Raw genomic sequence first — 23503 nt, 5'->3', positions numbered from 1 at the left:
ATTAGAATACTTTATAACACCAGCTTGAAAAAAATATTTTAAAATCCAAAATGTTGGCCTACTGAAATGTATATTTAGTAAATGCACTCAATACTTGGTTGGGGCTCCTTTGGCATCAATTACTGCATCAGTGTGGCATGGCATGGAGGCGATCAGCCTGTGGCACTGCTGAGGTGTTATGGAAGCCCAGGTTGCTTTGATAGCAGCCTTCAGTTCATCTGCATTGTTGGGTCTGGTGTCTCTCATCTTTTTCTTGACAATACCCCATAGATTATCTATGGGGTTAAGGTCAAGCGAGTTTACTGGCCAATCAAGAACAGTGATACTGTTGTTTTTAAGCCAGGTATTGGTACTTTTGGCAGTGTGGACAGGTGCCAAGTCCTGCTGGAGAATGAAATTTCCATCTCCAAAAAGCTTGGAGTGCTCTAAAATTTCCTGGTAGATGGCTGTGATGACTTTGGTCTTGATACAATACAGTGTGCCTACACCAGCAGATGACATGGTTCCCCAAAGCATCACTGATTGTGGAAACTTCACAGTAGACCTCAAGCAGTTAGGACTGTGTGCTTTTCCGCTCTTCCTCCAGACTCTGGGATCTTGATTTCCAAGGTTTAGTGTGAAGTATCCACAATCAATGATGGTTTCAGGAGCCATAACATCTGCTGGTGTAGGTCCACTGTGTTTTATCAAGACCAAAGCCAGAGCAGCCATCTACCAGGAAATTTTAGAGCACTTCATGCTTCTCTCTGCCGACAAGCTTTTTGGAGATGGAAATTTCATTTTCTAGCAGGACTTGGTATCTATTCACACTGCCAAAAGTTCAAATTCTTGGTTTAAAAACAACAGTATCACTGTGCTTGATTGGCCACCAAACTCGTCTGACCTTAACCCCATAGAGAATTGTCATTTCTGGCTTTGGTCTTGATAAAACACAGTGGACCTACACCAGCAGATGATATGGCTCCTGAAACCATCATTGATTGTGGATAATTCACACTAAACCTTGGAAATCAAGATCCCAGAGTCTGGAGGAAGAGCGGAAAAGCACACAGTCCTAACTGCTTGAGGTCTACTGTGAAGTTTCCACAATCAGTGATGCTTTGGGGAACCATATCATCTGCTGGTGTAGGCACACTGTATTGTATCAAGACCAAAGTCATCACAGCCATCTACCAGGAAATTTTAGAGCACTCCAAGCTTTTTGGAGATGGAAATTTCATTCTCCAGCAGGACTTGGCACCTGTCCACACTGCCAAAAGTACCAATACCTGGCTTAAAAACAACAGTATCACTGTTCTTGATTGGCCAGTAAACTCGCTTGACCTTAACCCCATAGATAATCTATGGGGTATTGTCAAGAAAAAGATGAGAGACACCAGACCCAACAATGCCGATGAGCTGAAGGCTGCTATCAAAGCAATCTGGGCTTCCATAACACCTCAGCAGCACCACTGATCGCCTCCATGCCACGCCGCATTGATGCAGTAATTGATGCAAAAGGAGCCCCGACCAAGTATCGAGTGCATTTACTGAATATACGTTTCAGTAGGCCAATATTTTGAATTTTAACCCCTTTCTGCCATCAGACATACCATTCCGTCCATGTGACTTGGGACTTAATCTACATGGACGGAATACTACGTCAAGGCCGATCGGCGGCTCGCATGGGGGTTTGCGGCCGATTGGCGCCGGGTGTCAGCTGATTCTCACAGTTGACACCCGGCACTAAGTGCCAGGAGCAATCATGGACCAGTCCTGGAACTTAAACCCCCAGTACACTGCGATCAAACAATATCGCAGAGTTCCAGTGGCATAGAGAAGAATCGTGCAGGGAGGGGGCTCCCTGCGCCATTCCCTCAGAACAACATGATGTAATCACGTTGTCCTGAGGGTCTCCATGGAGACCCCTGGCATCAAGATGGCTGCGTGGCCCTTCCGGGTCCTGCAGGGAGCATGTGGAAAAATATATTTTTTTAAATTCCTAAATAAAGAAAAAAATATTGTTCCAATAAATAAATTTCTGCATGTAAATAAAAAAAAAACAATAAAAGTACACATATTTAGTATCGCCCCATCCGTAACAACCCAACCTATAAAACTGTACCACTAGTTAACCCCTTTAGTGCACCCCATAATAAAAAACAAGGCAAAAAAACAATGCTTTATCATCATACTGCCGAACAAAAAGCAATGCAAAAATAATTATTTTTTATATAAAATAGCTTTTATTGTATAAAAGCGGCAAATCATAAAATATTATATAATTGAGGTATCACTGTAATCGTACTGACCCAAAGAATAAAACTGCCTTATCAATTTTACCACACGCGGAACAGTATAAACGCCCCCCCAAAAGAAATTCCTGAATTGCTGGTTTTTGTTCATTCTGCCTCCCAAAAATCATAATAAAAAGTGATCATAAACATCATGTGCCCGAAAATGGTACCAATAAAAACGTCAACTCATCTCGCATAAAACAAGACCTCACATGACTCTGTGGGCCAAAATATGGAAAAATTATACCTCTCAAAATGTGGTGATGCAAAAACTATTTTTTGCAGTAAAAAGCCTCTTTTAGCATGACAGATGGCAAACATAAAAACCCGCTATAAAGAGTAATAAATCAAACCCCCCTTTATCACCGCTTAGTTAGGGAAAAATAATAAAAAAATAATAAAATAAAAAAGTATTTATTTCCATTTTCCCATTAGGGTTAGGATTAGTGTTAGGGCTAAAGTTAAGGTTATGGTTGGGGCTAAAGTTAGGGTTCGGGTTGGGGCTAAAGTTAGGGTTAGGGTTGGGGCTAAAGTTAGGGTTAGGGTTGTCGCTAAAGTTAGAGTTAGGATTGGTGCTAAAGTTAGGGTTAGGGTTGAGGATAAAGTTAGGGTTAGGGTAGGGATTACATTTACAGTTGGGATTAGGGTTAGGGTTGGGATTAGGGTTAGGGGTGTGTCAGGGTTAGGGGTGTGGTAAGGGTTATGGTTAGGGTTGGGATTAGGGTTAGGGGTGTGTTGGGGTTAAGGGTGTGGTTAGGGTTATGGTTAGGGTTGGGATTAGGGTTAGCGTTGTGTGCTTTACCCCCACATATAGGGTATCAGTGTCCTCAGGACAAATTGGACAACAACTTTTGTGGTCCAATTTCTCCTGTTACCCTTGTGAAAATACAAATTTTGGGGCTAAAAAATCATTTTTGTGGGAATTTTTTTATTTTCACGGTTCTGCGTTATAAACTTTAGTGAAACACTTGGGGTTTAAGTTCTCACAACACATCTAGATAAGTTCCTTAGAGGGTCTAATTTCCAAAATGGTGTCACTTGTGGGGCGTTACCACTGTTTAGGCACATCAAACGCGACATGGCATCCATCTCAATTCCAACCAATTTTGCATTGAAAAGTCAAATGACGCTCCTTCCCTTCTGGTCTCTGCCATGCACCTAAACAGTTGTTTACCCCCACATATGGGGTATCAGCCTACTCAGGACAAATTGCACAACAATTAAAAAATTGGGAGCGAAAAGATAATTTTTGTGAAAAATTATGATTTTTTATTTTTACGTTTCTACATTATAAGCTTCTGTGAAGCACTTAGGGGCTCAAGGTCCTCACCACACATCTAGATGAGTTCCTTAGGGGTCTACTTTCGAAAATGGTGTCACTTGTGGGGGGTTTCCACTGTTTAGGCACATTAGGGGCTCTCCAAACGCGGCATGGTGTCCGATCTCAATTCCAGCCAATTTTGCATTGAAAAGTCAAACGACGCTCCTTCCCTTCCGAGCTCTGCCATGTACCCAAACAGTGGTTTACCCCCAAATATGGGGTATCAGCGTACTCAGGACAAATTGCACAACTTTTGTGGTCCAATTTCTCCTGTTACCCTTGGTAAAATAAAACAAATTGGATCTGAAGTAATTTTTTTGTGAAAAAAAGTTAAATGTTCACTTTTCTTAAATATTCCAAAAATTACTGTGAAGCACTTGAAGGATTAGTAAACTTCTTGAATGTGGTTTAGAGCACCTTGAGGGGTGCAGATTTTAGAATGGTGTCACTTTTGGGTATTTTCTATCATATAGACCCCTCAAAGTGACTTCAAATGTGATGTGGTCCTTAAAAAAAAATGGTGTTGTAAAAATGAGAAATCGCTGGTCATCTTTTCAAAGTTGGAAAATTGCGAAATTTTCAAAATTTTCACCAAATTTCCATTTTTTTCAGAAAAAAACGCAAGTCATATCAAAGAAATTTTACCACTATCATGAACTACATATTTCATAAGAAAACAATGTCAGAATCACCCAGATCCGTTAAAGCGTTCCAGAGTTATAACTTCATATATGGACAGTGGTCAGAATTGTAAAAATTGTCCTGGTCATTAACATGCAAACCACCCTTGGGGGTAAAGGGGTTAAAATCATTTTTTCAAGCTGGTGTTATAAAGTATTCTAATTTACTGAGATAATGACTTTTGGGTTTTCATTGGCTGTAATCCATAATCATCAACCTTAACAGAAATAAACACTTGAAATTCATCACTCTGTTTGTAATGACTTTATCTAATATATGTTTCACTTTTTTGTATTGAAGAACTGAAGTAAATTAACTTTTTCATGATATTTTAATTTTGTGAGATGCACCTGTAGAATTGTTGGGTTCCGTACAGGACCAGGTTACCTATTCTTTTTTGTCACTTTCTAATCTATGGGGGAAAATGTGACTTTTCTCACAAATTGAATGGTACTTTAATTTAATCTCATTTTTTGAATTGAATAAAATTTCTTATAAAGCAAGAAAATCCTATTTATTGAAAGTTAAAAGTACAAGTTGTTGAAGTATGTTGGAAGCTATTTCGTAGAACCTTATTATGTAATGTGTTATTGCAGAAGATGATTTTCCTATGGAGCCTAAGGAAGTAAGTGCTAGAGTGTTGTCTTCACAATCTGTGCTTGTTACGTGGGTGGATCCAATGTATGAAAAGTCCCCAAAGGTTGACTCAAACAGGTAAGTTTCTGATCTAGTCCTAGCGCACACGCCAAGTTTGCCTGTTTTCAAGAAATCTATTATTAAAGTCAAAATAATTTATTTTCCTTATTCAGCTGTTTCATTACACCTGTGTGGGTGTCAGAGAGCTTTGTCACTAGAAAGCTGGGAACACTTAAAAAGGTTTCCATGGACAGGCTTTGCATTAGCCAATTAGACTAAAAGATCTCATGGGATCCCTAGCCTGAACCCAGTACCAAGAGGTCAGGAATAAAATTGTTAGTAAGTAAAATAAGAATTTTAAGTAAAAGAGAATTTAGCTAAGCATGAGCAGAGAAACAGGAGTGAACCAGGCTAAGTAGAACTTAAATCTGGCAAATGGTGGCAGGGAGCTAGGGTTGTGAATTCCTGGCCAAGCCTCACAGGAAGGAGTTCCAGTATTCCACCATAAATCCCCAAATATTAAACATAACTGCTGCATTGTCACCATGCTCTGTTTCTGTCTCCCACAATGAAGTGGTGGCACTGCCCGGTGACAAAAACAGAAGCAGAGTTAGCGAATACAAACCTGGATGTAACAGTGTGTTTAGCCTTGATGTCCTCCAAAACGTAATGCTGATATATGCAGATATGTCTTCAGTCTTCTGTAATCCCCATTGGAAATTAGCACTAGTGCAAAATACTTTTTTTTTTAAAGATGTGTTTCCTTTTTCAATTGTATCAAAGACTTTGAATGTCCATATATCATCTGGTCATACTTCAAGAAGAACCATTCACTGTGATTTAATTTTTAAAGTTTGGATGCTGATTTATACAAAGTTGAGAACACAGATTTAATTTGTCTGAAAACTTATTTCAACTGTATTTTTTATCTCAACTTAATGAAGTTAAACAGTTTGACAAACAAGACACTAATTTGCTAGAAAAAGGAGCCATAAAAAGTGTCATTGGATTCTATTGTGGCCTACTGAATACCAGAAATGTATCCATTTTACTTACTTAACTAGCGCCTTAGTTCCACAGCGTTTTACAGACATTATTGGCACTGTCCCCATTCGACTTCACAATATACTGTAGATTCCCTATCAGTATGAATTTAGTAATGTGGGAGGAAACCCACGCAAACATAGGGAGAATATATAAACTCTTTGCAGATGTTGTCCTTAGTGGGATTTGAACCCAGGATCTCAGCCATGCTGCTAACCACTGAGCCATCGTGCTGCCCATTGAAATGAGCAGTAATTAATATGTAAATTAGTGAAGTCATTTAGTAGCAGAGATGAGCAGCTCTGTTGAAATTCAAATTTGCTAGCTTTGACGAATTTCTCTGCAAAATTTGATTTGCAGTGAATAAATTTGCTGAAATTACTCAATTAAAAAGCCTCTAATTGCCTGAAAAATATGTGTAGAACACTGTGAGTTTCCTTTTGAGTCAGCTGAACACTGTTTAAGATCTGGAGTGCAAATACCGTCTTTTTTAATGTCCAAATGAGTTCCACCTATCTGGATAGGGGAAAGTGGTTGGTAACCAGAGATAACAAACAATATATTTAAAAACTCACTGCAGTATCAGATTTTTTAAAGCTACCAAAATTGTAAAAACTGTCTAAAAATTATCCCTTTTTTGTTGTTTATATACCAGTGATGCAAATAGAAGGAATTACATTTTCACACAGTTTGGTGCAACAATTATCCCTGTTTAGGGAGTGTAAAGAGATTTGCATATCCAAAAATTATCCCTTTAATTATTGAGAAAAAACAAGTGCGCTGTACTTTTTTGGGATGTGAAGAAGTGATGGCTTCTCAACCAGAAGTGAAAAAAAAATCCCTTTTTGTGTTCCGCAACTAGTTTGCTAATCACCAAATGATTAGGCAATTACAAAGGTTTTTTATCATGCTTTACAAAAATGATCCATTGTTTCTGGAAACAATACTATTGCTTTGTTTTGAATATGAACAAGTAATTGACTGCTGTCGCCAAGCCTTTTAAAAAATTAGCCAAAATTTCAGAGCAGTTTCTTGAGGGGACAAGTATGTGTCCCAGCATCAATAATACTGGCTAGTGCTATAAAATACAGTGGGCAGCAAGGAGGTGTGTGGCTGGCACAGCTATGCAGCACCAGTAGCCCAAGCAGCAGCAGTACTACAATATAGATGACTTGATAGACATGTTATAGATGCTTGGCATAATGTGGTCCATCCGCATTGGAGGCAGTAGAACTGCGTAGACAACAGTCATTGGACGGACAGGCAGACAGAAAGTCTGCATTGATCCATGACTGGTTCATGGTCCACTTTGGCATGACAAATCCACAGCCGCGCTGAATACTCTCTGACTTAACAGTGCAGAGTGGACAGGACAGTTCACTCATAGCAAAGTCTGCCAGCACATGCCACTGGTCCAATTTGTTGATCCAAAAATCCATAGGATCAAGGATTAGTGTATCTGCATAAGAAAGTATACAGTCTTGGTACGACTGAACCTGGCTGTTCAGAGTCAGACGGTGTGTCTGTGTTTGCTAAAGTGTGCCAGGTTGTCGCACTTGCAGAAAAAACAGCTGGTCCATCATGTCAAATGTACTGTGTTGCTGCTGCTTCAGCTACTTGTTGTCACAGTCAACATTGCATCTGCATGGATCACAGTGGAATTTTCTGGTCAGCCATGCATGTGGCAGGCGTTTTCTCTGCAAAACCTTCACAGAACAGGTATCATAGCTTCTTCTGGTAGCAAGCCAATTTGGACTCCTTTTCGTAAGCTGGAAAAATGCCCCCATTTTGTTTTTATAGCGAGGGTCTAAAAGCATGGCTATCCAATAGTCATCACTTTGCTTCATGTTAACAATACACCTGACCTCCCAGAAGCATTGCTGCATACAGTTTTCCATGCCCGCCAACACAACCGAGGGCACCATTGTTTCATTGTTGTAACTCCACTGCATTTGTAGGTTGTCATGGCCATTTGTCTCCTCCACCTTTTCCTCTTCCTCCTCCTGATGATCGTCCTCCTACTCCTTCAAATCCTGTAGCATGGGACATAGACCTTGAGGATCCCCAACAGACTCAAAGTGGTGCTGAACAGGTGCAAATTGGTGTTGTTCCTTCATTTCCTCTGCATGCTTGTGAGTGATTTTTTCAGGATAAATTTTAGTTGGATCACATCGCTAATTCCACACACGTCCATAAACTTAAAATTTTAACAATTCTCCAATGAATTTCAGTAGGTGACACACATCCCTTATTAGCTGCCAATGTCAAACCTCAAAGCAACCCACACTTCAGTTCAACAGCTGCATGATGTAGTGTGTCATTGCTTTACATTGTTCTTACAAGCGGAGCAACATATACCATGTACAATTCCAGCAGATTGTGATGTTGCAAATGAGGTGGTGCTATTGAAGACTGTTTTGTTTCTTGTAAAGACATGAGGGCAATCTTTGCCACATAAGATCTATTTAAATAGATGAACACTTTTCTGTCTAGAGCCACCAACATTCTCCATTGTGTGTATTTGTGAAGGTAATCTTGCACTATTAAATTCAGTACATGAACTGTTGTGAATTCTATTTTTGGGCTCCCTCTAGTGGTCACAAGCGGTACTGTGTAGTGTTGTCTTTCTGCAGGTTGGCTGCATCAGCTGGTTCGTTATCCTTGGTTGGTCTCCTATTTAGCTCACCTGGAGACTCAGTTCCTTGCCTGCTATCAATGTATTCAGTGCTCTTCAGATTCCTTGTGTCTACCTTGCTCCCAGTCTCTCCAAGACAAGCTAAGTTTTTGTTTGATCATTTTTTGATTATCAGTGTTCATTATGTTTTTAGTCCAGCTCGCTAAAATGTGATTTCCTCGCTTGCTGGTTGCTCTAGGGGACTGAGTTTCTCCCCCCACACCGTGAGTTGGTGTGGGGGTTCTTGAAATCTCAGTGTGGATATTTTGTAAGGGTTTTTTACTGACCGCATAGATTCCCTTTTCTATTTTCTGCTATCTAGTATTAGTGGGCCTCATTTGCTGAATCTACTTTCACCCCTGTGTATGTGCCTTCCTCTTACCTCACATTTATTATCTGTTGGGGGCTTCTGTTATGGTTCTCAATGGCAAGAGAACATAGCCCAACATACATAGGAACTAGCTCTTGGAAGGATGGAAACTTAAACTGACCATGAACTAAACCTGCCGCACAACTAACAGTAGCCGGGTAGCGTAGCCTGCGTTTTATCCCTAGACGCCCAGCGCCGGCCGGAGGACTAACTAATCCTGGCAGAGGAAAATATAGTCCTGGCTCACCTCTAGAGAAATTTCCCCGAAAGGCAGACAGAGGCCCCCACATATATTGGCGGTGATTAAAGATGAAAATGACAAACGTAGTATGAAAATAGGTTTAGCAAAATCGAGGTCCGCTTACTAGATAGCAGGAAGACAGAAAGGGTACTTTCATGGTCAGCTGAAAACCCTATCAATACACCATCCTGAAATTACTTTAAGACTCTAGTATTAACTCATAACATCAGAGTGGCAATTTTAGATCACAAGAGCTTTCCAGACACAGAAACGAAACTGCAGCTGTGAACTGGAACAAAATGCAAAAAACAAACAAGGACAAAAGTCCGACTTAGCTGGAAGTTGTCTGGTAGCAGGAACATGCACAGAAAGGCTTCTGATTACAATGTTGACCGGCATGGAAGTGACAGAGGAGCAAGGTTAAATAGCGACTCCCACATCCTGATGGGAACAGGTGAACAGAGGGGATGATGCACACAAGTTCAATTCCACCAGTGGCCACCGGGGGAGCCCAAAATCCAATTTCACAACAGTACCCCCCCCTCAAGGAGGGGGCACCGAACCCTCACCAGAACCACCAGGGCGATCAGGATGAGCCCTATGAAAGGCACGGACCAGATCGGAGGCATGAACATCAGAGGCAGTCACCCAAGAATTATCCTCCTGACCGTATCCCTTCCATTTGACCAGATACTGGAGTTTCCGTCTGGAAACACGGGAGTCCAAGATTTTTTCCACAACGTACTCCAACTCGCCCTCAACCAACACCGGAGCAGGAGGCTCAACGGAAGGCACAACCGGTACCTCATACCTGCGCAACAATGACCGATGAAAAACATTATGAATAGAAAAAGATGCAGGGAGGTCCAAACGGAAGGACACAGGGTTAAGAATCTCCAATATCTTGTACGGGCCGATGAACCGAGGCTTAAACTTAGGAGAAGAAACCCTCATAGGGACAAAACGAGAAGACAACCACACCAAGTCCCCGACACAAAGCCGAGGACCAACCCGACGCCGGCGGTTGGCAAAAAGCTGAGTCTTCTCCTGGGACAACTTCAAATTGTCCACCACCTGCCCCCAAATCTGATGCAACCTCTCCACCACAGCATCCACTCCAGGACAATCCGAAGATTCCACCTGACCGGAGGAAAATCGAGGATGAAACCCCGAATTACAGAAAAAAGGAGACACCAAGGTGGCAGAGCTGGCCCGATTATTGAGGGCAAACTCCGCTAAAGGCAAAAAAGCAACCCAATCATCCTGATCTGCAGACACAAAACACCTCAAATATGTCTCCAAAGTCTGATTCGTCCGCTCGGTCTGGCCATTAGTCTGAGGATGGAAAGCAGACGAGAAAGACAAATCTATGCCCATCCTAGCACAGAATGCCCGCCAAAATCTAGATACGAATTGGGTTCCTCTGTCAGAAACGATATTCTCCGGAATACCATGCAAACGAACCACATTTTGAAAAAACAGAGGAACCAACTCGGAAGAAGAAGGCAACTTAGGCAGGGGAACCAAATGGACCATCTTAGAGAAACGGTCACACACCACCCAGATGACAGACATCTTCTGAGAAACAGGAAGATCCGAAATAAAATCCATCGAGATGTGCGTCCAAGGCCTCTTCGGGATAGGCAAGGGCAACAACAATCCACTAGCCCGAGAACAACAAGGCTTGGCCCGAGCACAAACGTCACAAGACTGCACAAAGCCTCGTACATCTCGTGACAGGGAAGGCCACCAGAAGGACCTTGCCACCAAATCCCTGGTACCAAAGATTCCAGGATGACCTGCCAACGCAGAAGAATGAACCTCAGAAGTGACTTTACTGGTCCAATCATCAGGAACAAACAGTCTACCAGGTGGGCAACGATCAGGTCTATCCGCCTGAAAATCCTGCAAGGCCCGCCGCAGGTCTGGAGAAACGGCAGACAATATCACTCCATCCTTAAGGATACCTGTAGGTTCAGAATTACCAGGGGAGTCAGGCTCAAAACTCCTAGAAAGGGCATCCGCCTTAACATTCTTAGAACCCGGTAGGTATGACACCACAAAATTAAACCGAGAGAAAAACAACGACCAGCGCGCCTGTCTAGGATTCAGGCGTCTGGCGGACTCAAGATAAATTAAATTTTTGTGGTCGGTCAATACCACCACCTGATGTCTAGCCCCCTCAAGCCAATGACGCCACTCCTCAAAAGCCCACTTCATGGCCAAAAGCTCTCGATTCCCAATATCATAATTCCGCTCGGCGGGCGAAAATTTACGAGAAAAAAAAGCACAAGGTTTCATCACGGAGCAGTCGGAACTTCTTTGCGACAAAACCGCCCCAGCTCCGATTTCAGAAGCGTCGACCTCAACCTGAAAAGGAAGAGCAACATCAGGCTGACGCAACACAGGGGCGGAAGAAAAGTGGCGCTTAAGCTCCCGAAAGGCCTCCACAGCAGCAGGGGACCAATCAGCAACATCAGCACCCTTCTTAGTCAAATCAGTCAATGGTTTAACAACATCAGAAAAACCAGCAATAAATCGACGATAAAAGTTAGCAAAGCCCAAAAATTTCTGAAGACTCTTAAGAGAAGAGGGTTGCGTCCAATCACAAATAGCCCGAACCTTGACAGGATCCATCTCGATGGAAGAGGGGGAAAAAATGTATCCCAAGAAGGAAATCTTTTGAACCCCAAAAACGCACTTAGAACCCTTCACACACAAGGAATTAGACCGCAAAACCTGAAAAACCCTCCTGACCTGCTGGACATGAGAGTCCCAGTCATCCGAAAAAATCAGAATATCATCCAGATACACGATCATAAATTTATCCAAATAATCACGGAAAATGTCATGCATAAAGGACTGAAAGACTGAAGGGGCATTTGAAAGGCCAAAAGGCATCACCAAATACTCAAAGTGGCCCTCGGGCGTATTAAATGCGGTTTTCCACTCATCCCCCTGCTTAATTCGCACCAAATTATACGCCCCACGGAGATCTATCTTAGAGAACCACTTGGCCCCCTTTATGCGAGCAAACAAATCAGTCAGCAGTGGCAACGGATATTGATATTTAACCGTGATTTTATTCAAAAGCCGATAATCAATACACGGCCTCAAAGAGCCATCTTTCTTAGACACAAAGAAAAAACCGGCTCCTAAGGGAGATGACGAAGGACGAATATGTCCCTTTTCCAAGGACTCCTTTATATATTCTCGCATAGCAGCATGTTCAGGCACAGACAGATTAAATAAACGACCCTTAGGGTATTTACTACCCGGAATCAAATCTATGGCACAATCGCACTCCCGGTGCGGAGGTAATGAACCAAGCTTAGGTTCTTCAAAAACGTCACGATAGTCAGACAAGAATTCAGGAATCTCAGAGGGAATAGATGACGAAATGGAAACCAAAGGTACGTCCCCATGCATCCCCTTACATCCCCAGCTTAACACAGACATAGCGTTCCAGTCGAGGACTGGGTTATGAGATTGCAGCCATGGCAATCCAAGCACCAACACATCATGTAGATTATACAGCACAAGAAAGCGAATAATCTCCTGATGATCCGGATTAATTCGCATAGTTACTTGTGTCCAGTATTGTGGTTTATTACTAGCCAATGGGGTGGAGTCAATCCCCTTCAGAGGTATAGGAGTTTCAAGAGGCTCTAAATCATACCCACAGCGTTTGGCAAAGGACCAATCCATAAGACTCAAAGCGGCGCCAGAGTCGACATAGGCATCCGCGGTAATAGATGATAAAGAACAAATCAGGGTCACAGATAGAATAAACTTAGACTGAAAAGTGCCAATTGAAACTGACTTATCAAGCTTCTTAGTACGCTTAGAGCATGCTGATATAACATGAGTTGAATCACCACAATAAAAGCACAACCCATTTTTTCGTCTAAAATTCTGCCGTTCGCTTCTGGACAGAATTCTATCACATTGCATATTCTCTGGCGTCTTCTCAGTAGACACCGCCAAATGGTGCACAGGTTTGCGCTCCCGCAGACGTCTATCGATCTGGATAGCCATTGTCATGGACTCATTCAGACCCGCAGGCACAGGGAACCCCACCATAACATCCTTAACGGCATCAGAGAGACCCTCTCTGAAATTCGCCGCCAGGGCACACTCATTCCACTGAGTAAGCACAGACCATTTACGGAATTTTTGGCAGTATATTTCAACTTCATCTTGCCCCTGAGATAGGGACATCAAGGCTTTTTCCGCCTGAAGCTCTAAATGAGGTTCCTCATAAAGCAACCCCAAGGCCAGAAAAAACGCATCCACATTGAGCAACGCAGGATCCCCTGGAGCCAATGCAAAAGCCCAATCTTGAGGGTCGCCCCGGAGCAAGGAAATCACAATCCTGACCTGCTGAGCAGGATCTCCAGCAGAGCGAGATTTCAGGGACAAAAACAACTTGCAATTATTTTTGAAATTTTGAAAGCAAGATCTATTCCCCGAGAAAAATTCAGGCAAAGGAATTCTAGGTTCAGATATAGGAACATGAACAACAAAATCTTGTAAATTTTGAACTTTCGTGGTGAGATTATTCAAACCTGCAGCTAAACTCTGAATATCCATTTTAAACAGGTGAACACAGAGCCATTCCAGGATTAGAAGGAGAGAGAGAGAGGAAGGCTGCAATATAGGCAGACTTGCAAGTGATTCAATTGAAAGCACACTCAGAACTGAAGGAAAAAAAAAAAAAAAAATTTTTTCAGCAGACTTCTTTTTTCTCTCCTTTCTCTGCCAATTAATTTAACCCTTTGTGGGCCGGTCAAACTGTTATGGTTCTCAATGGCAAGAGAACATAGCCCAACATACATAGGAACTAGCTCTTGGAAGGATGGAAACTTAAACTGACCATGAACTAAACCTGCCGCACAACTAACAGTAGCCGGGTAGCGTAGCCTGCGTTTTATCCCTAGACGCCCAGCGCCGGCCGGAGGACTAACTAATCCTGGCAGAGGAAAATATAGTCCTGGCTCACCTCTAGAGAAATTTCCCCGAAAGGCAGACAGAGGCCCCCACATATATTGGCGGTGATTAAAGATGAAAATGACAAACGTAGTATGAAAATAGGTTTAGCAAAATCGAGGTCCGCTTACTAGATAGCAGGAAGACAGAAAGGGTACTTTCATGGTCAGCTGAAAACCCTATCAATACACCATCCTGAAATTACTTTAAGACTCTAGTATTAACTCATAACATCAGAGTGGCAATTTCAGATCACAAGAGCTTTCCAGACACAGAAACGAAACTGCAGCTGTGAACTGGAACAAAATGCAAAAAACAAACAAGGACAAAAGTCCGACTTAGCTGGAAGTTGTCTGGTAGCAGGAACATGCACAGAAAGGCTTCTGATTACAATGTTGACCGGCATGGAAGTGACAGAGGAGCAAGGTTAAATAGCGACTCCCACATCCTGATGGGAACAGGTGAACAGAGGGGATGATGCACACAAGTTCAATTCCACCAGTGGCCACCGGGGGAGCCCAAAATCCAATTTCACAACAGGCTTCTATATCTTTGGGGATTATTTCTCTGGAGGCAAGAGAGGTCTTTCTTTCTCTCTAGGGGTAGTTAGTTCCTCAGGCTGGCTCGAGACGTCTAGGATTTTTAGGCACGTTCACCGGCTACTTCTAGTGTGTTTGGATAGGTTCAGATTTGCGGTCAGTCCAGTTTGCCACCTCCCTAGAGCTTGTCCTATGTTTGTTACTTAGCTGGAGTAATTTGTGATCCTCAACCACTAAGGATCATAACAATGAACCATGCATGGATTGTGTCTATTTTTGCCTGACCGTAATTTACCCAGAATATCAATTCCAAGTTGTAGTTTCGAAGGAGCCAGTCAGTGGTGTCTTTGGATGCATAGCAGCAACTCTTCCTCTGTGTGACTTTTCTCTCCCAGGCTTTTAAGCTGTTAACTGCTTCACAGCGCTTTGCCTTGCATGAAAAGAATGAAGCACTATGTGGAATCAATGATGTGCCCAGTGCTTGTTGGGGATGAGGTCATGTCAATTGAGCAAGATCCGGGGGAGGCGTAGGAGTAGACAGATAACCACTGCCTGTAGGTGGAAACAGATGTAGCTTGCAGTCGCAGAGGCCACCTGTCCCAGATGTGGTAGTGCATCGCTGATGCTGAAAACATTCACCCATTGAACAATGAAATTCGTCCTTTTTCCATGCAATCATTTTGCTCCAAATATCTATAGTGCAGTACATTTTGGAGCTCATAGAGATGTTAGTAGAGGGGTCTACATTTTTCTGCACTTAAATATAGAGAGCGAGTACCCCTTTCTGAGAGAAATATTAGTGGCTCGGTATCTTTCAGTGAGGTTGGGCACACGCCATAATTTCTTGAAAGATAGCATAATACACAAGCTAGTAAGGTTTTAGGAGTTTCGTTGGCAAACCAGTGAATAACTTTGAGCATACAACTGTTTGCTCGACACACAATTGGCGAAGGATATTTGCCGTTTTGACAGACAAGGAGGATGTGTACTGAGAAGAAGGAGTATGATATGTAGTAGAAGAGGTTGACAATGATGATGGTGGTGATGATGACACTGAACAGGTGCTACATAAGGGTATGGCTTGGTAGATATTAAGATGAGTGTGATGTGAAGGGGGCCGAGGACAACTTGAGGATTCCTCTGACTTCTGGTTTGCTTGACTTGCCAAATGAACAGTTATTGTTGCTTCATGTGCTGATTGAGATCTATAGTTCCTAGTCTATAAGAGATGGGACGTTCATGGCTTATTTCCTTTCTACAGAACCTTAAGAGTGCCAAAGAATAATCTGGTGACAACGTGCAAAAGAACTCCCATACACAAGAAGTCCACATGTGCAATGGCCTTTCAGTTGCTGTAGTGACTCCTTTACCGACAGCATATGAGGCTTTACCTGCTCCAGACTGGACTGCAGGAAAAGTTGATTTGATCACAGAGGATATTTTTTATGACAAAAGAGAAAAAAAAAATGTGACAAAACCAGCTCACCTACTGGGCATTTGTTGTGGGGAAGCCCGGATAACGTGCAGTCTTCACGTGAGGCAATGGAACAAATAGAGGAGAAAATCCAGCTTCCAAAAATATCAAAATTTATTGAAGATAAAATCCAAGATCCAAAAACATGGTTCACAGGAGAAGAAATGGCTGCATGCTGCCATTTCTTCTCCTGTGAACCATGTTTTTGGATCTTGGATTTTATCTTCAATAAATTTTGATATTTTTGGAAGCTGGATTTTCTCCTCTATTTGTTCGATATTTTTTATGCAATTTGCTTGCATTGTGTATCATCGATGCCAACAACCTAGTTCTCTGATGACCTCAACTCTTCGCCACCTTTGTTTGGCTCCTAGGTTTTGTCTAACACAGAATCATCATCATTATCTTCATCGCCATTCATGATTCGGCTGACAGCTGCCTCTGTGTGGGAAATGGCAAGCATTTCTTGCCCCATTTGATTCCCAGCCCGAGGCTAATGCCAGAGTTTGCAAGGGAGGCCAAATGTGTCTTGCATTTGTGACTACTTCTGTCAGTACAGTTGCTGCCAGCACTACCAGTGGTGTTATAACTGCTACTAGCAGCAGCTACATTATTATTATTAGGTTTTTTTTCCATTGTCCTGCCACATCCATCGTCTGTACCATGTTTAGGATTAGTAAAGATGTTAGACAAAAATATAATGTTTAATTTATTTATAAACCTTGTTAACAAACTTAATACATTTTTGGTTTTCATATTCTCCCATACTTGACACAAAAATCTTAACCCTAAATTAAGTGGTCGCTATGTAAGTACACGAACTTAAGGTAATTTGCGGCAACACACAGAATGTATTGCTGTGGCGCTTACGATTGTTATATTTTTTTAAAATAATGATGTTCAACCAAATTAAAACTAATTTAAAGGGAACCTGTCAGCAGGATTCTGCATAGCAACCTACACACAGTGTCAGGTCGGCACCGTTATACTGACTAAAATGATACCTTGTTTGATGAAATTCGTCTTGTGGTTGTTTTTTAATCTTTATTTTCAGTTTTGTGTTAATGAGATTGTCGTGCCCTTAGGTGGGGTTGGTGTATGTGGTGCTCTGATTAGATATTCATAATGCAGACTGCTGACGGGTCACTGATCCCTCACTGACCTGACCCCTAGTTTGCATAATGAATATCTAACATACTGAAAAAAGAGACAAAAAATGCGGCTGCAGGCAGGTGCCAGCCTTGGCACCTGCTCTGCAGCATAAATGCATGGTTAGTATGGCAGTAATACTTTTTCTTGATGTTATCCAGCTAGGAAAAAAAACAATTTGAAAATGCCCACACTTGTGTGGCACCCCATGAGTCCGGTTGCCACAGTAGCATTGCCTCCCTCTCAGGGGGTGATGCCATGCCTGGGAGCAAGGAGGGTTCCCCTTAGCAGGTAACACAGCATACAACACCCTTCCTGACTCCAGACCAGAAGGGGGAGCTATAACCTGGTTTTCAGGGGAACTTCCCTATAAGTTCTGGTCTGGAGGTGGAGTTAGTTAATTTGAGTCAGAGAGCAGACAGTGAAGGAGGAAGAGGCAAGAAGTGAGGAGAATCTGGGGGATAGGAGCTGCACCTGAGCTTACCCCAGGACTAAGCACCGAAGACTGGACACCGTATTCCATGTTTGTGTGGGAACTTCAGGCCCCACAATCAAATCCAGAGGACAGGACACTGCAGGTCTCCTGGCCCCAGCTGACACCTGAAGGCACAGCAGCATATAAGAGCCCGGAGTCACCACGAGGGAGTGACACCTGGAACAGGCTCAAGCTGCATGCCATACGGGTAGTGTTTCACTTGGCAGACAGACTGAGAGAGAGACTTGAGGAGAACTAAAAGCACTAAGCACCCAGAGAACAGCGCATCAGGAAGGCCTCTAACCCTACCTAGCTAGGGGGACTCTGAATTGCTTCCTGGCTGCCTGGATCTCTATCACCAGCTGTGACTTGTGCCCCGGACTGCACCTTCAACCTGGGATTAAAGGTAAAGAAACTGCAACCCTTGTGTCCTCTAGCTATTCCCACACCCTCAGTCCTGGACCCTCAGTCCTGCACCCCAACGTCCACAAGTCCCTTACAGAACAGCACCGGTAGCCCTGGGGCCCACCTGTGGAGAGCAGAACCATCCCAGCTGCATCACCATCGGCCCCAGCGGTCTCCTTAATCAGGGTCAGCCATTTATAGCCGAACACCACAGGTGGTGTCACGAACAATCCCTCTTTCCCTATACAAACTTTATTCTCATTTCCACCATCATCCATTTTCTATTCTCCGTCCCTTTAATTGCGCGCCCAGGGCCACGGACCGGGTTACTGCTGCCATGACCACCCCTTTAAGAGCCGTGCGACCTGGTTCTGAGTACCCCAGGTCCTAGTGGGTGTTGCACTTGCGCAGTAGCAGCTCTCGGATCACAGCTATGTTTACTGATAGCTGCTACTGCGCATGCACGGCGGGCGCCATTTTCAAATTATTTTTTTTTCCCTAGCTGGATAACATCAAGAAAATGTATTACTGCCACACTAACCATGCGATTATGCTGCAAAGCAGGTGCCATGGTTGGCACCTGCCTGCAGAAGGGTTTTTTGTCTCTTTCTTCAGTATGTTACCTGAGGGATCCGTGAACTGTCAACAGTCTGCATTATGAATATCTACTAAGAGCACCATATACACCAGCCCCAACTTAGGGCACGAGAATCTCATTAACTACAAACTGAAAATAAAGATTAACCCCTTCATGATTTTGGCCTTAATGACCTTGCCGTTTTTTGCAATTCTGACCAGTGTCCCTTTATGAGGTAATAACTCAGGAACGCTTCAACGGATCCTAGCGATTCTGAGATTGTTTTTTCGTGACATATTGGGCTTCATGTTAGTCGTAAACTTAGGTCAATAATTTCTGAGTTTATTTGTGAAAAAAACGGAAATTTGGCAAAAATTTTGAAAATTTCGCAATTTTCACATTTTGAATTTTTATTCTGTTAAACCAGAAAGTTATGTGACACAAAATAGTTAATAAACAGCATTTACCACATGTCTACTTTGCATCAGCACAATTTTGGAAACAAATTTTTTTTTTGCTAGGAAGTTATAAGGGTTAAAATTTGACCAGTGATTTCTCATTTTTACAACAAAATTTACAAAACCATTTTTTTTAGGGACCACATCACATTTGAAGTCAGTTTTAGGCTACGTTCACACGATCAGGATTTACATCCTTTTTTTTTCCTGCCCGTTTTTGGAAAACGGCAGCTAAATTCCGCAGTGAATTTGAGCTGCGTTTTCTGATCCTTTTTCTTCAGCGTTTTCCACTGCGGGTTTCCAATAGCAGTTTCCTATTGGAGCTGCTGGAAAACCAGTGCGGAATCCGCTGAAAGAATTGACATGCTACTTCTTTTTTCCGCTGGAAAATCCGCGCGGATTTTCCAGCGGAAAAACGGATCGTTAGCACAGCGGTTTTGGTTTTCCATTGGGTTACATTGTACTGTAACCAACATGGAAAACTGATCCGGATCCGCAGCTGAAAATCCGCTACGGATCCGGATCAAAATCCGGATCGTGTGAACGTAGCCTGAGGGTTCTATATGGCTGAAAATACCCAAAAGTGACACCATTCTAAAAACTGCACCCCTCAAGGTGCTCAAAACCACATTCAAGAAGTTTATTAACCCTTCAGGTGTTTCACAGCAGCAGAAGCAACATGGAAGTAAAAAATGAACATTTAACTTTTTAGTCACAAAAATGATCTTTTAGCGAAATTTTTTTTATTTTCCCAAGGGTAAAAGGAGAAACTGGACCACGATTGTTGTTGTCCAATTTGTCCTGAGTACGCTGATACCTCATATGTGGGGGCAAACCACTGTTTGGGCGCACGGCAGGGCTCGGAAGGGAAGGAGCGCCATTTGACTTTTTCAATGAAAAATTGGCTCCAATCTTTAGCGGACACCATGTCGCGTTTGGAGAGCCCCTGTGTGCCTAAACATTGGAGCTCCCGCACAAGTGACTCCATTTTGGAAACTAGACCCCCCCAAGGAACTTATCTAGAAGCATAGTGAGCACTTTGAACCCCCAAGTGCTTCGCAGAAGTTTATAACGCAGAGCCATGAAAATAAAAAATAATTTTTCTTTTCTCAAAAATGATTTTTTAGCCCACAATTTTTTATTTTCCCAAGGGTAACAGGAGAAATTGGACCCCAAAAGTTGTTGTCCAGTTTCTCCTGAGTACGCTGATACCCCATATGTGGGGGTAAACCACTGTTTTGGCACACGTCGGGGTGTGGAAGGGAAGTAGTGACGTTCTGAAATGCAGACTTTGATGGAATGCTCTGCGGGCGTCAGGTTGCGTTTGCAGAGCCCCTGATGTGCCTAAACAGTAGGAACTCCTCACAAGTGACTCCATTTTGGAAACTAGACCCCCAAGGGAACTTATCTAGATGTGTGGTGAGCACTTTTAACCCCCAATTGCTTCACAGAAGTTTATAACGCAGAGCCGTGAAAATAATAAATGTGTTTCCTTTCCTCAAAAATATTTTTTTAGCCCAGAATTTTTTATTTTTGCAAGGGTAACAGGAGAAATTTGACCCCAAAAGTTGTTGTCCAGTTTCTCCTGAGTACGCTGATATCCCATATGTGGGGGTAAACCACTGTTTGGGCACATGCCGGGGCTCGGAAGGGAAGTAGTGACGTTTTGGAATGCAGACTTTGATGGAATGGTCTGCAGGCATCATGTTACATTTGCAGAGCCCCTGATATGCCTAAACAGTAGAAACCCCCCACAAGTGACCCCATTTTGGAAACTAGACCCCCCAAGGAACTTATCTAGATGTGTGGTGAGCACGTTCAACCCCCAAGAGCTTCACAGAAGTTTACAACGCAGGGCCGTGAAAATAAAAAATCATTTTTCTTTCCTCAAAAAAGATGTTTTAGCAAGCAATTTTTAATTTTCACAAGGGTAACAGGAGAAATTGGGCCCCAATATTTGTTGCCCAGTTTGTTGTGAGTGTGCTGGTACCCCATATGTGGGGGTAAACCACTGTTTGGGCGCACGTCAGGGCTCGGAAGGGAAGTAGTGACATTTGAAATGCAGACTTTGATGGAATGGTCTGCGGGCATCACGTTGCATTTGCAGAGCCCCTGATGTGCCTAAATAGTAGAAACACCCCACAAGTGACCCCATTTTGGAAACAAGACCCCCCAAGGAACTTATCTAGATGTGTGGTGAGCACGTTCAACCCCCAAGTGCTTCACAGAAGTTTACAACGCAGAGCCGTGAAAATTAAAAATCATTTTTCTTTCCTCAAAAAAGATGTTTTAGCAAGCAATTTTTTATTTTCACAAGGGTAGCAGGAGAAATTGGACCACAATATTTGTTGCCCAGTTTGTTGTGAGTACGCTGGTACCCCATATGTGTGGGTAAACCACTGTTTGGGTGCACGTCAGGGCTTGGAAGGGAAGTAGTGACATTTGAAATGCAGACTTTGATGGAATGGTCTGCGGGCGTCACGTTGCATTTGCAGAGCCCCTGATGTGCCTAAACAGTAGAAACCCCCAAGTGACCCCATTTTGGAAACTAGACCCCCGAAGGATCTTATCTAGATGTGTGGTGAGCACTTTCAACCCCCAAGTGCTTCACAGAAGTTAATAACGCAGAGCCATGAAAATAAAAAATAATTGTTCTTTCCTCAAAAATTATGTTTTAGCAAGTAATTTTTTATTTTTGCAAGGGTAACAGGAGAAATTGGACCCCAACAGTTGTTGCCCAGTTTGTCCTGAGTATGCTGGTACCCCAAATGTGGGGGTACACCACTGTTTGGGCGCATGTCGGGGCTTGGAAGGGAGGGAGCACCATTTGACTTTTTGAACGCAAGATTGGCTGGAATCAATGGTGGCGCCATGTTGCGTTTGGAGACCCCTGATGTGCCTAAACAGTGGAAACCCCTCAATTCTAACTTCAACACTAACCCCAACACACCCCTAATCCTAATCCCAACTGTAGCCATAACCCTAATCACAACCCTAACCCCAACACACCCCTAACCACAACCCTAACCCCAACACACCCGTAACCCTAATTCCAACCCTAACCCTAATCCTAACCCTAATCCCGACCCTAACCCTAATCCCAACCCTAACCACAACTGTAACCCCAACACACCCCTAACCCTATCCGTAACCCTAACCACAAGCCTAATCTTAACCCTATTTCCAACCCTAACTCTAATTCCAACCCTAACCCTAAGGCTATGTGCCCACGTTGTGGATTCGTGTGAGATTTTTCTGCACGATTTTTGAAAAATCTGCAGGTAAAAGGCACTGCGTTTTACCTGTGGATTTACAGCAGATTTCCAGTGTTTTTTTGTGCGGATTTCATCTGCGGATTCCTATTGAGGAACAGGTGTAAAACGCTGCGGAATCCTCACAAAGAATTGACATGCTGCGGAAAATACAACGCAGCGTTTCTGCACGGAATTTTCCGCACCATGGCACAGCGGATTTGGTTTTCCATAGGTGTACATGGTACTGTAAACCTGATGGAAAACTGCTACGAATTCGCAGCGGCCAATCCGCTGCGGATCCGCGGCCAATCCGCTGAGGATCCGTGGCCAATCCGCTGCGGATCCGCGGCCAATCCGCTGCGGATCCGCGGCCAAATCCGCACTGTGTGCACATGCCATAACCCTAACCCTAACCCTACCCCTAACCCTACCCCTAACCCTACCCCTAGTTCTAACCCTAGTTCTAACCCTAACCCTAGTGGAAAAAGAAAAAAAAAATATTTTCTTTATTTTATTATTGTCCCTACCTATGGGGGTGATAAAGGGGGGGGTTATTTATTATTTTTTTATTTTGATCGCTGTGATAGAACCTACCACAGCGATCAAAATGTACTTTGTAATGAATCTGCCGGCCGGCAGATTCGGCGGGCGCACTGCGCATGCGCAGTGCGCCCGCCATTTTGGAAGATGGCGGCGCCCAGGGAGAAGACGGACCGACTTCAGGAGGCTCGGTAAGTATGAGTGGGTGGTGGGGGGGTGGATCGGAGCACAGGGGGGGGATCGGAGGACGGGGGGAGCGGACAGGAGCACGGGGGAGCGGACAGGGGGACGGAGGGGGGTACCGGACAGAACGGAGGACTGGGGAGGAGATCGGGGGCGGTGGGGGGGGCAGAACATGATTTCCAGCCATGGCAGATGCTATTGCAGCATCGGCCATGGC

General features: G+C 43.4%; 1 protein-coding gene across 1 annotated transcript in view; it reads left to right on the top strand.

Moving 5' to 3' along the window:
- The window catches only part of FNDC1 (fibronectin type III domain containing 1), a 344034-nt gene that overhangs the window by 118073 nt on the left and 202458 nt on the right, over nt 1-23503 (top strand). The window contains exon 4 of the mRNA XM_077283151.1: nt 4875-4992. Coding sequence (XP_077139266.1) covers nt 4875-4992 — 118 coding nt within the window. The remainder of the gene's footprint in view (nt 1-4874; nt 4993-23503) is intronic.

This window comes from Ranitomeya variabilis, chromosome 2 (assembly GCF_051348905.1).
Source record: "Ranitomeya variabilis isolate aRanVar5 chromosome 2, aRanVar5.hap1, whole genome shotgun sequence".
In the NCBI taxonomy this organism is placed as follows: Eukaryota; Metazoa; Chordata; class Amphibia; order Anura; family Dendrobatidae; genus Ranitomeya; species Ranitomeya variabilis.
This window is presented reverse-complemented; position numbering and strand designations above follow the sequence as displayed.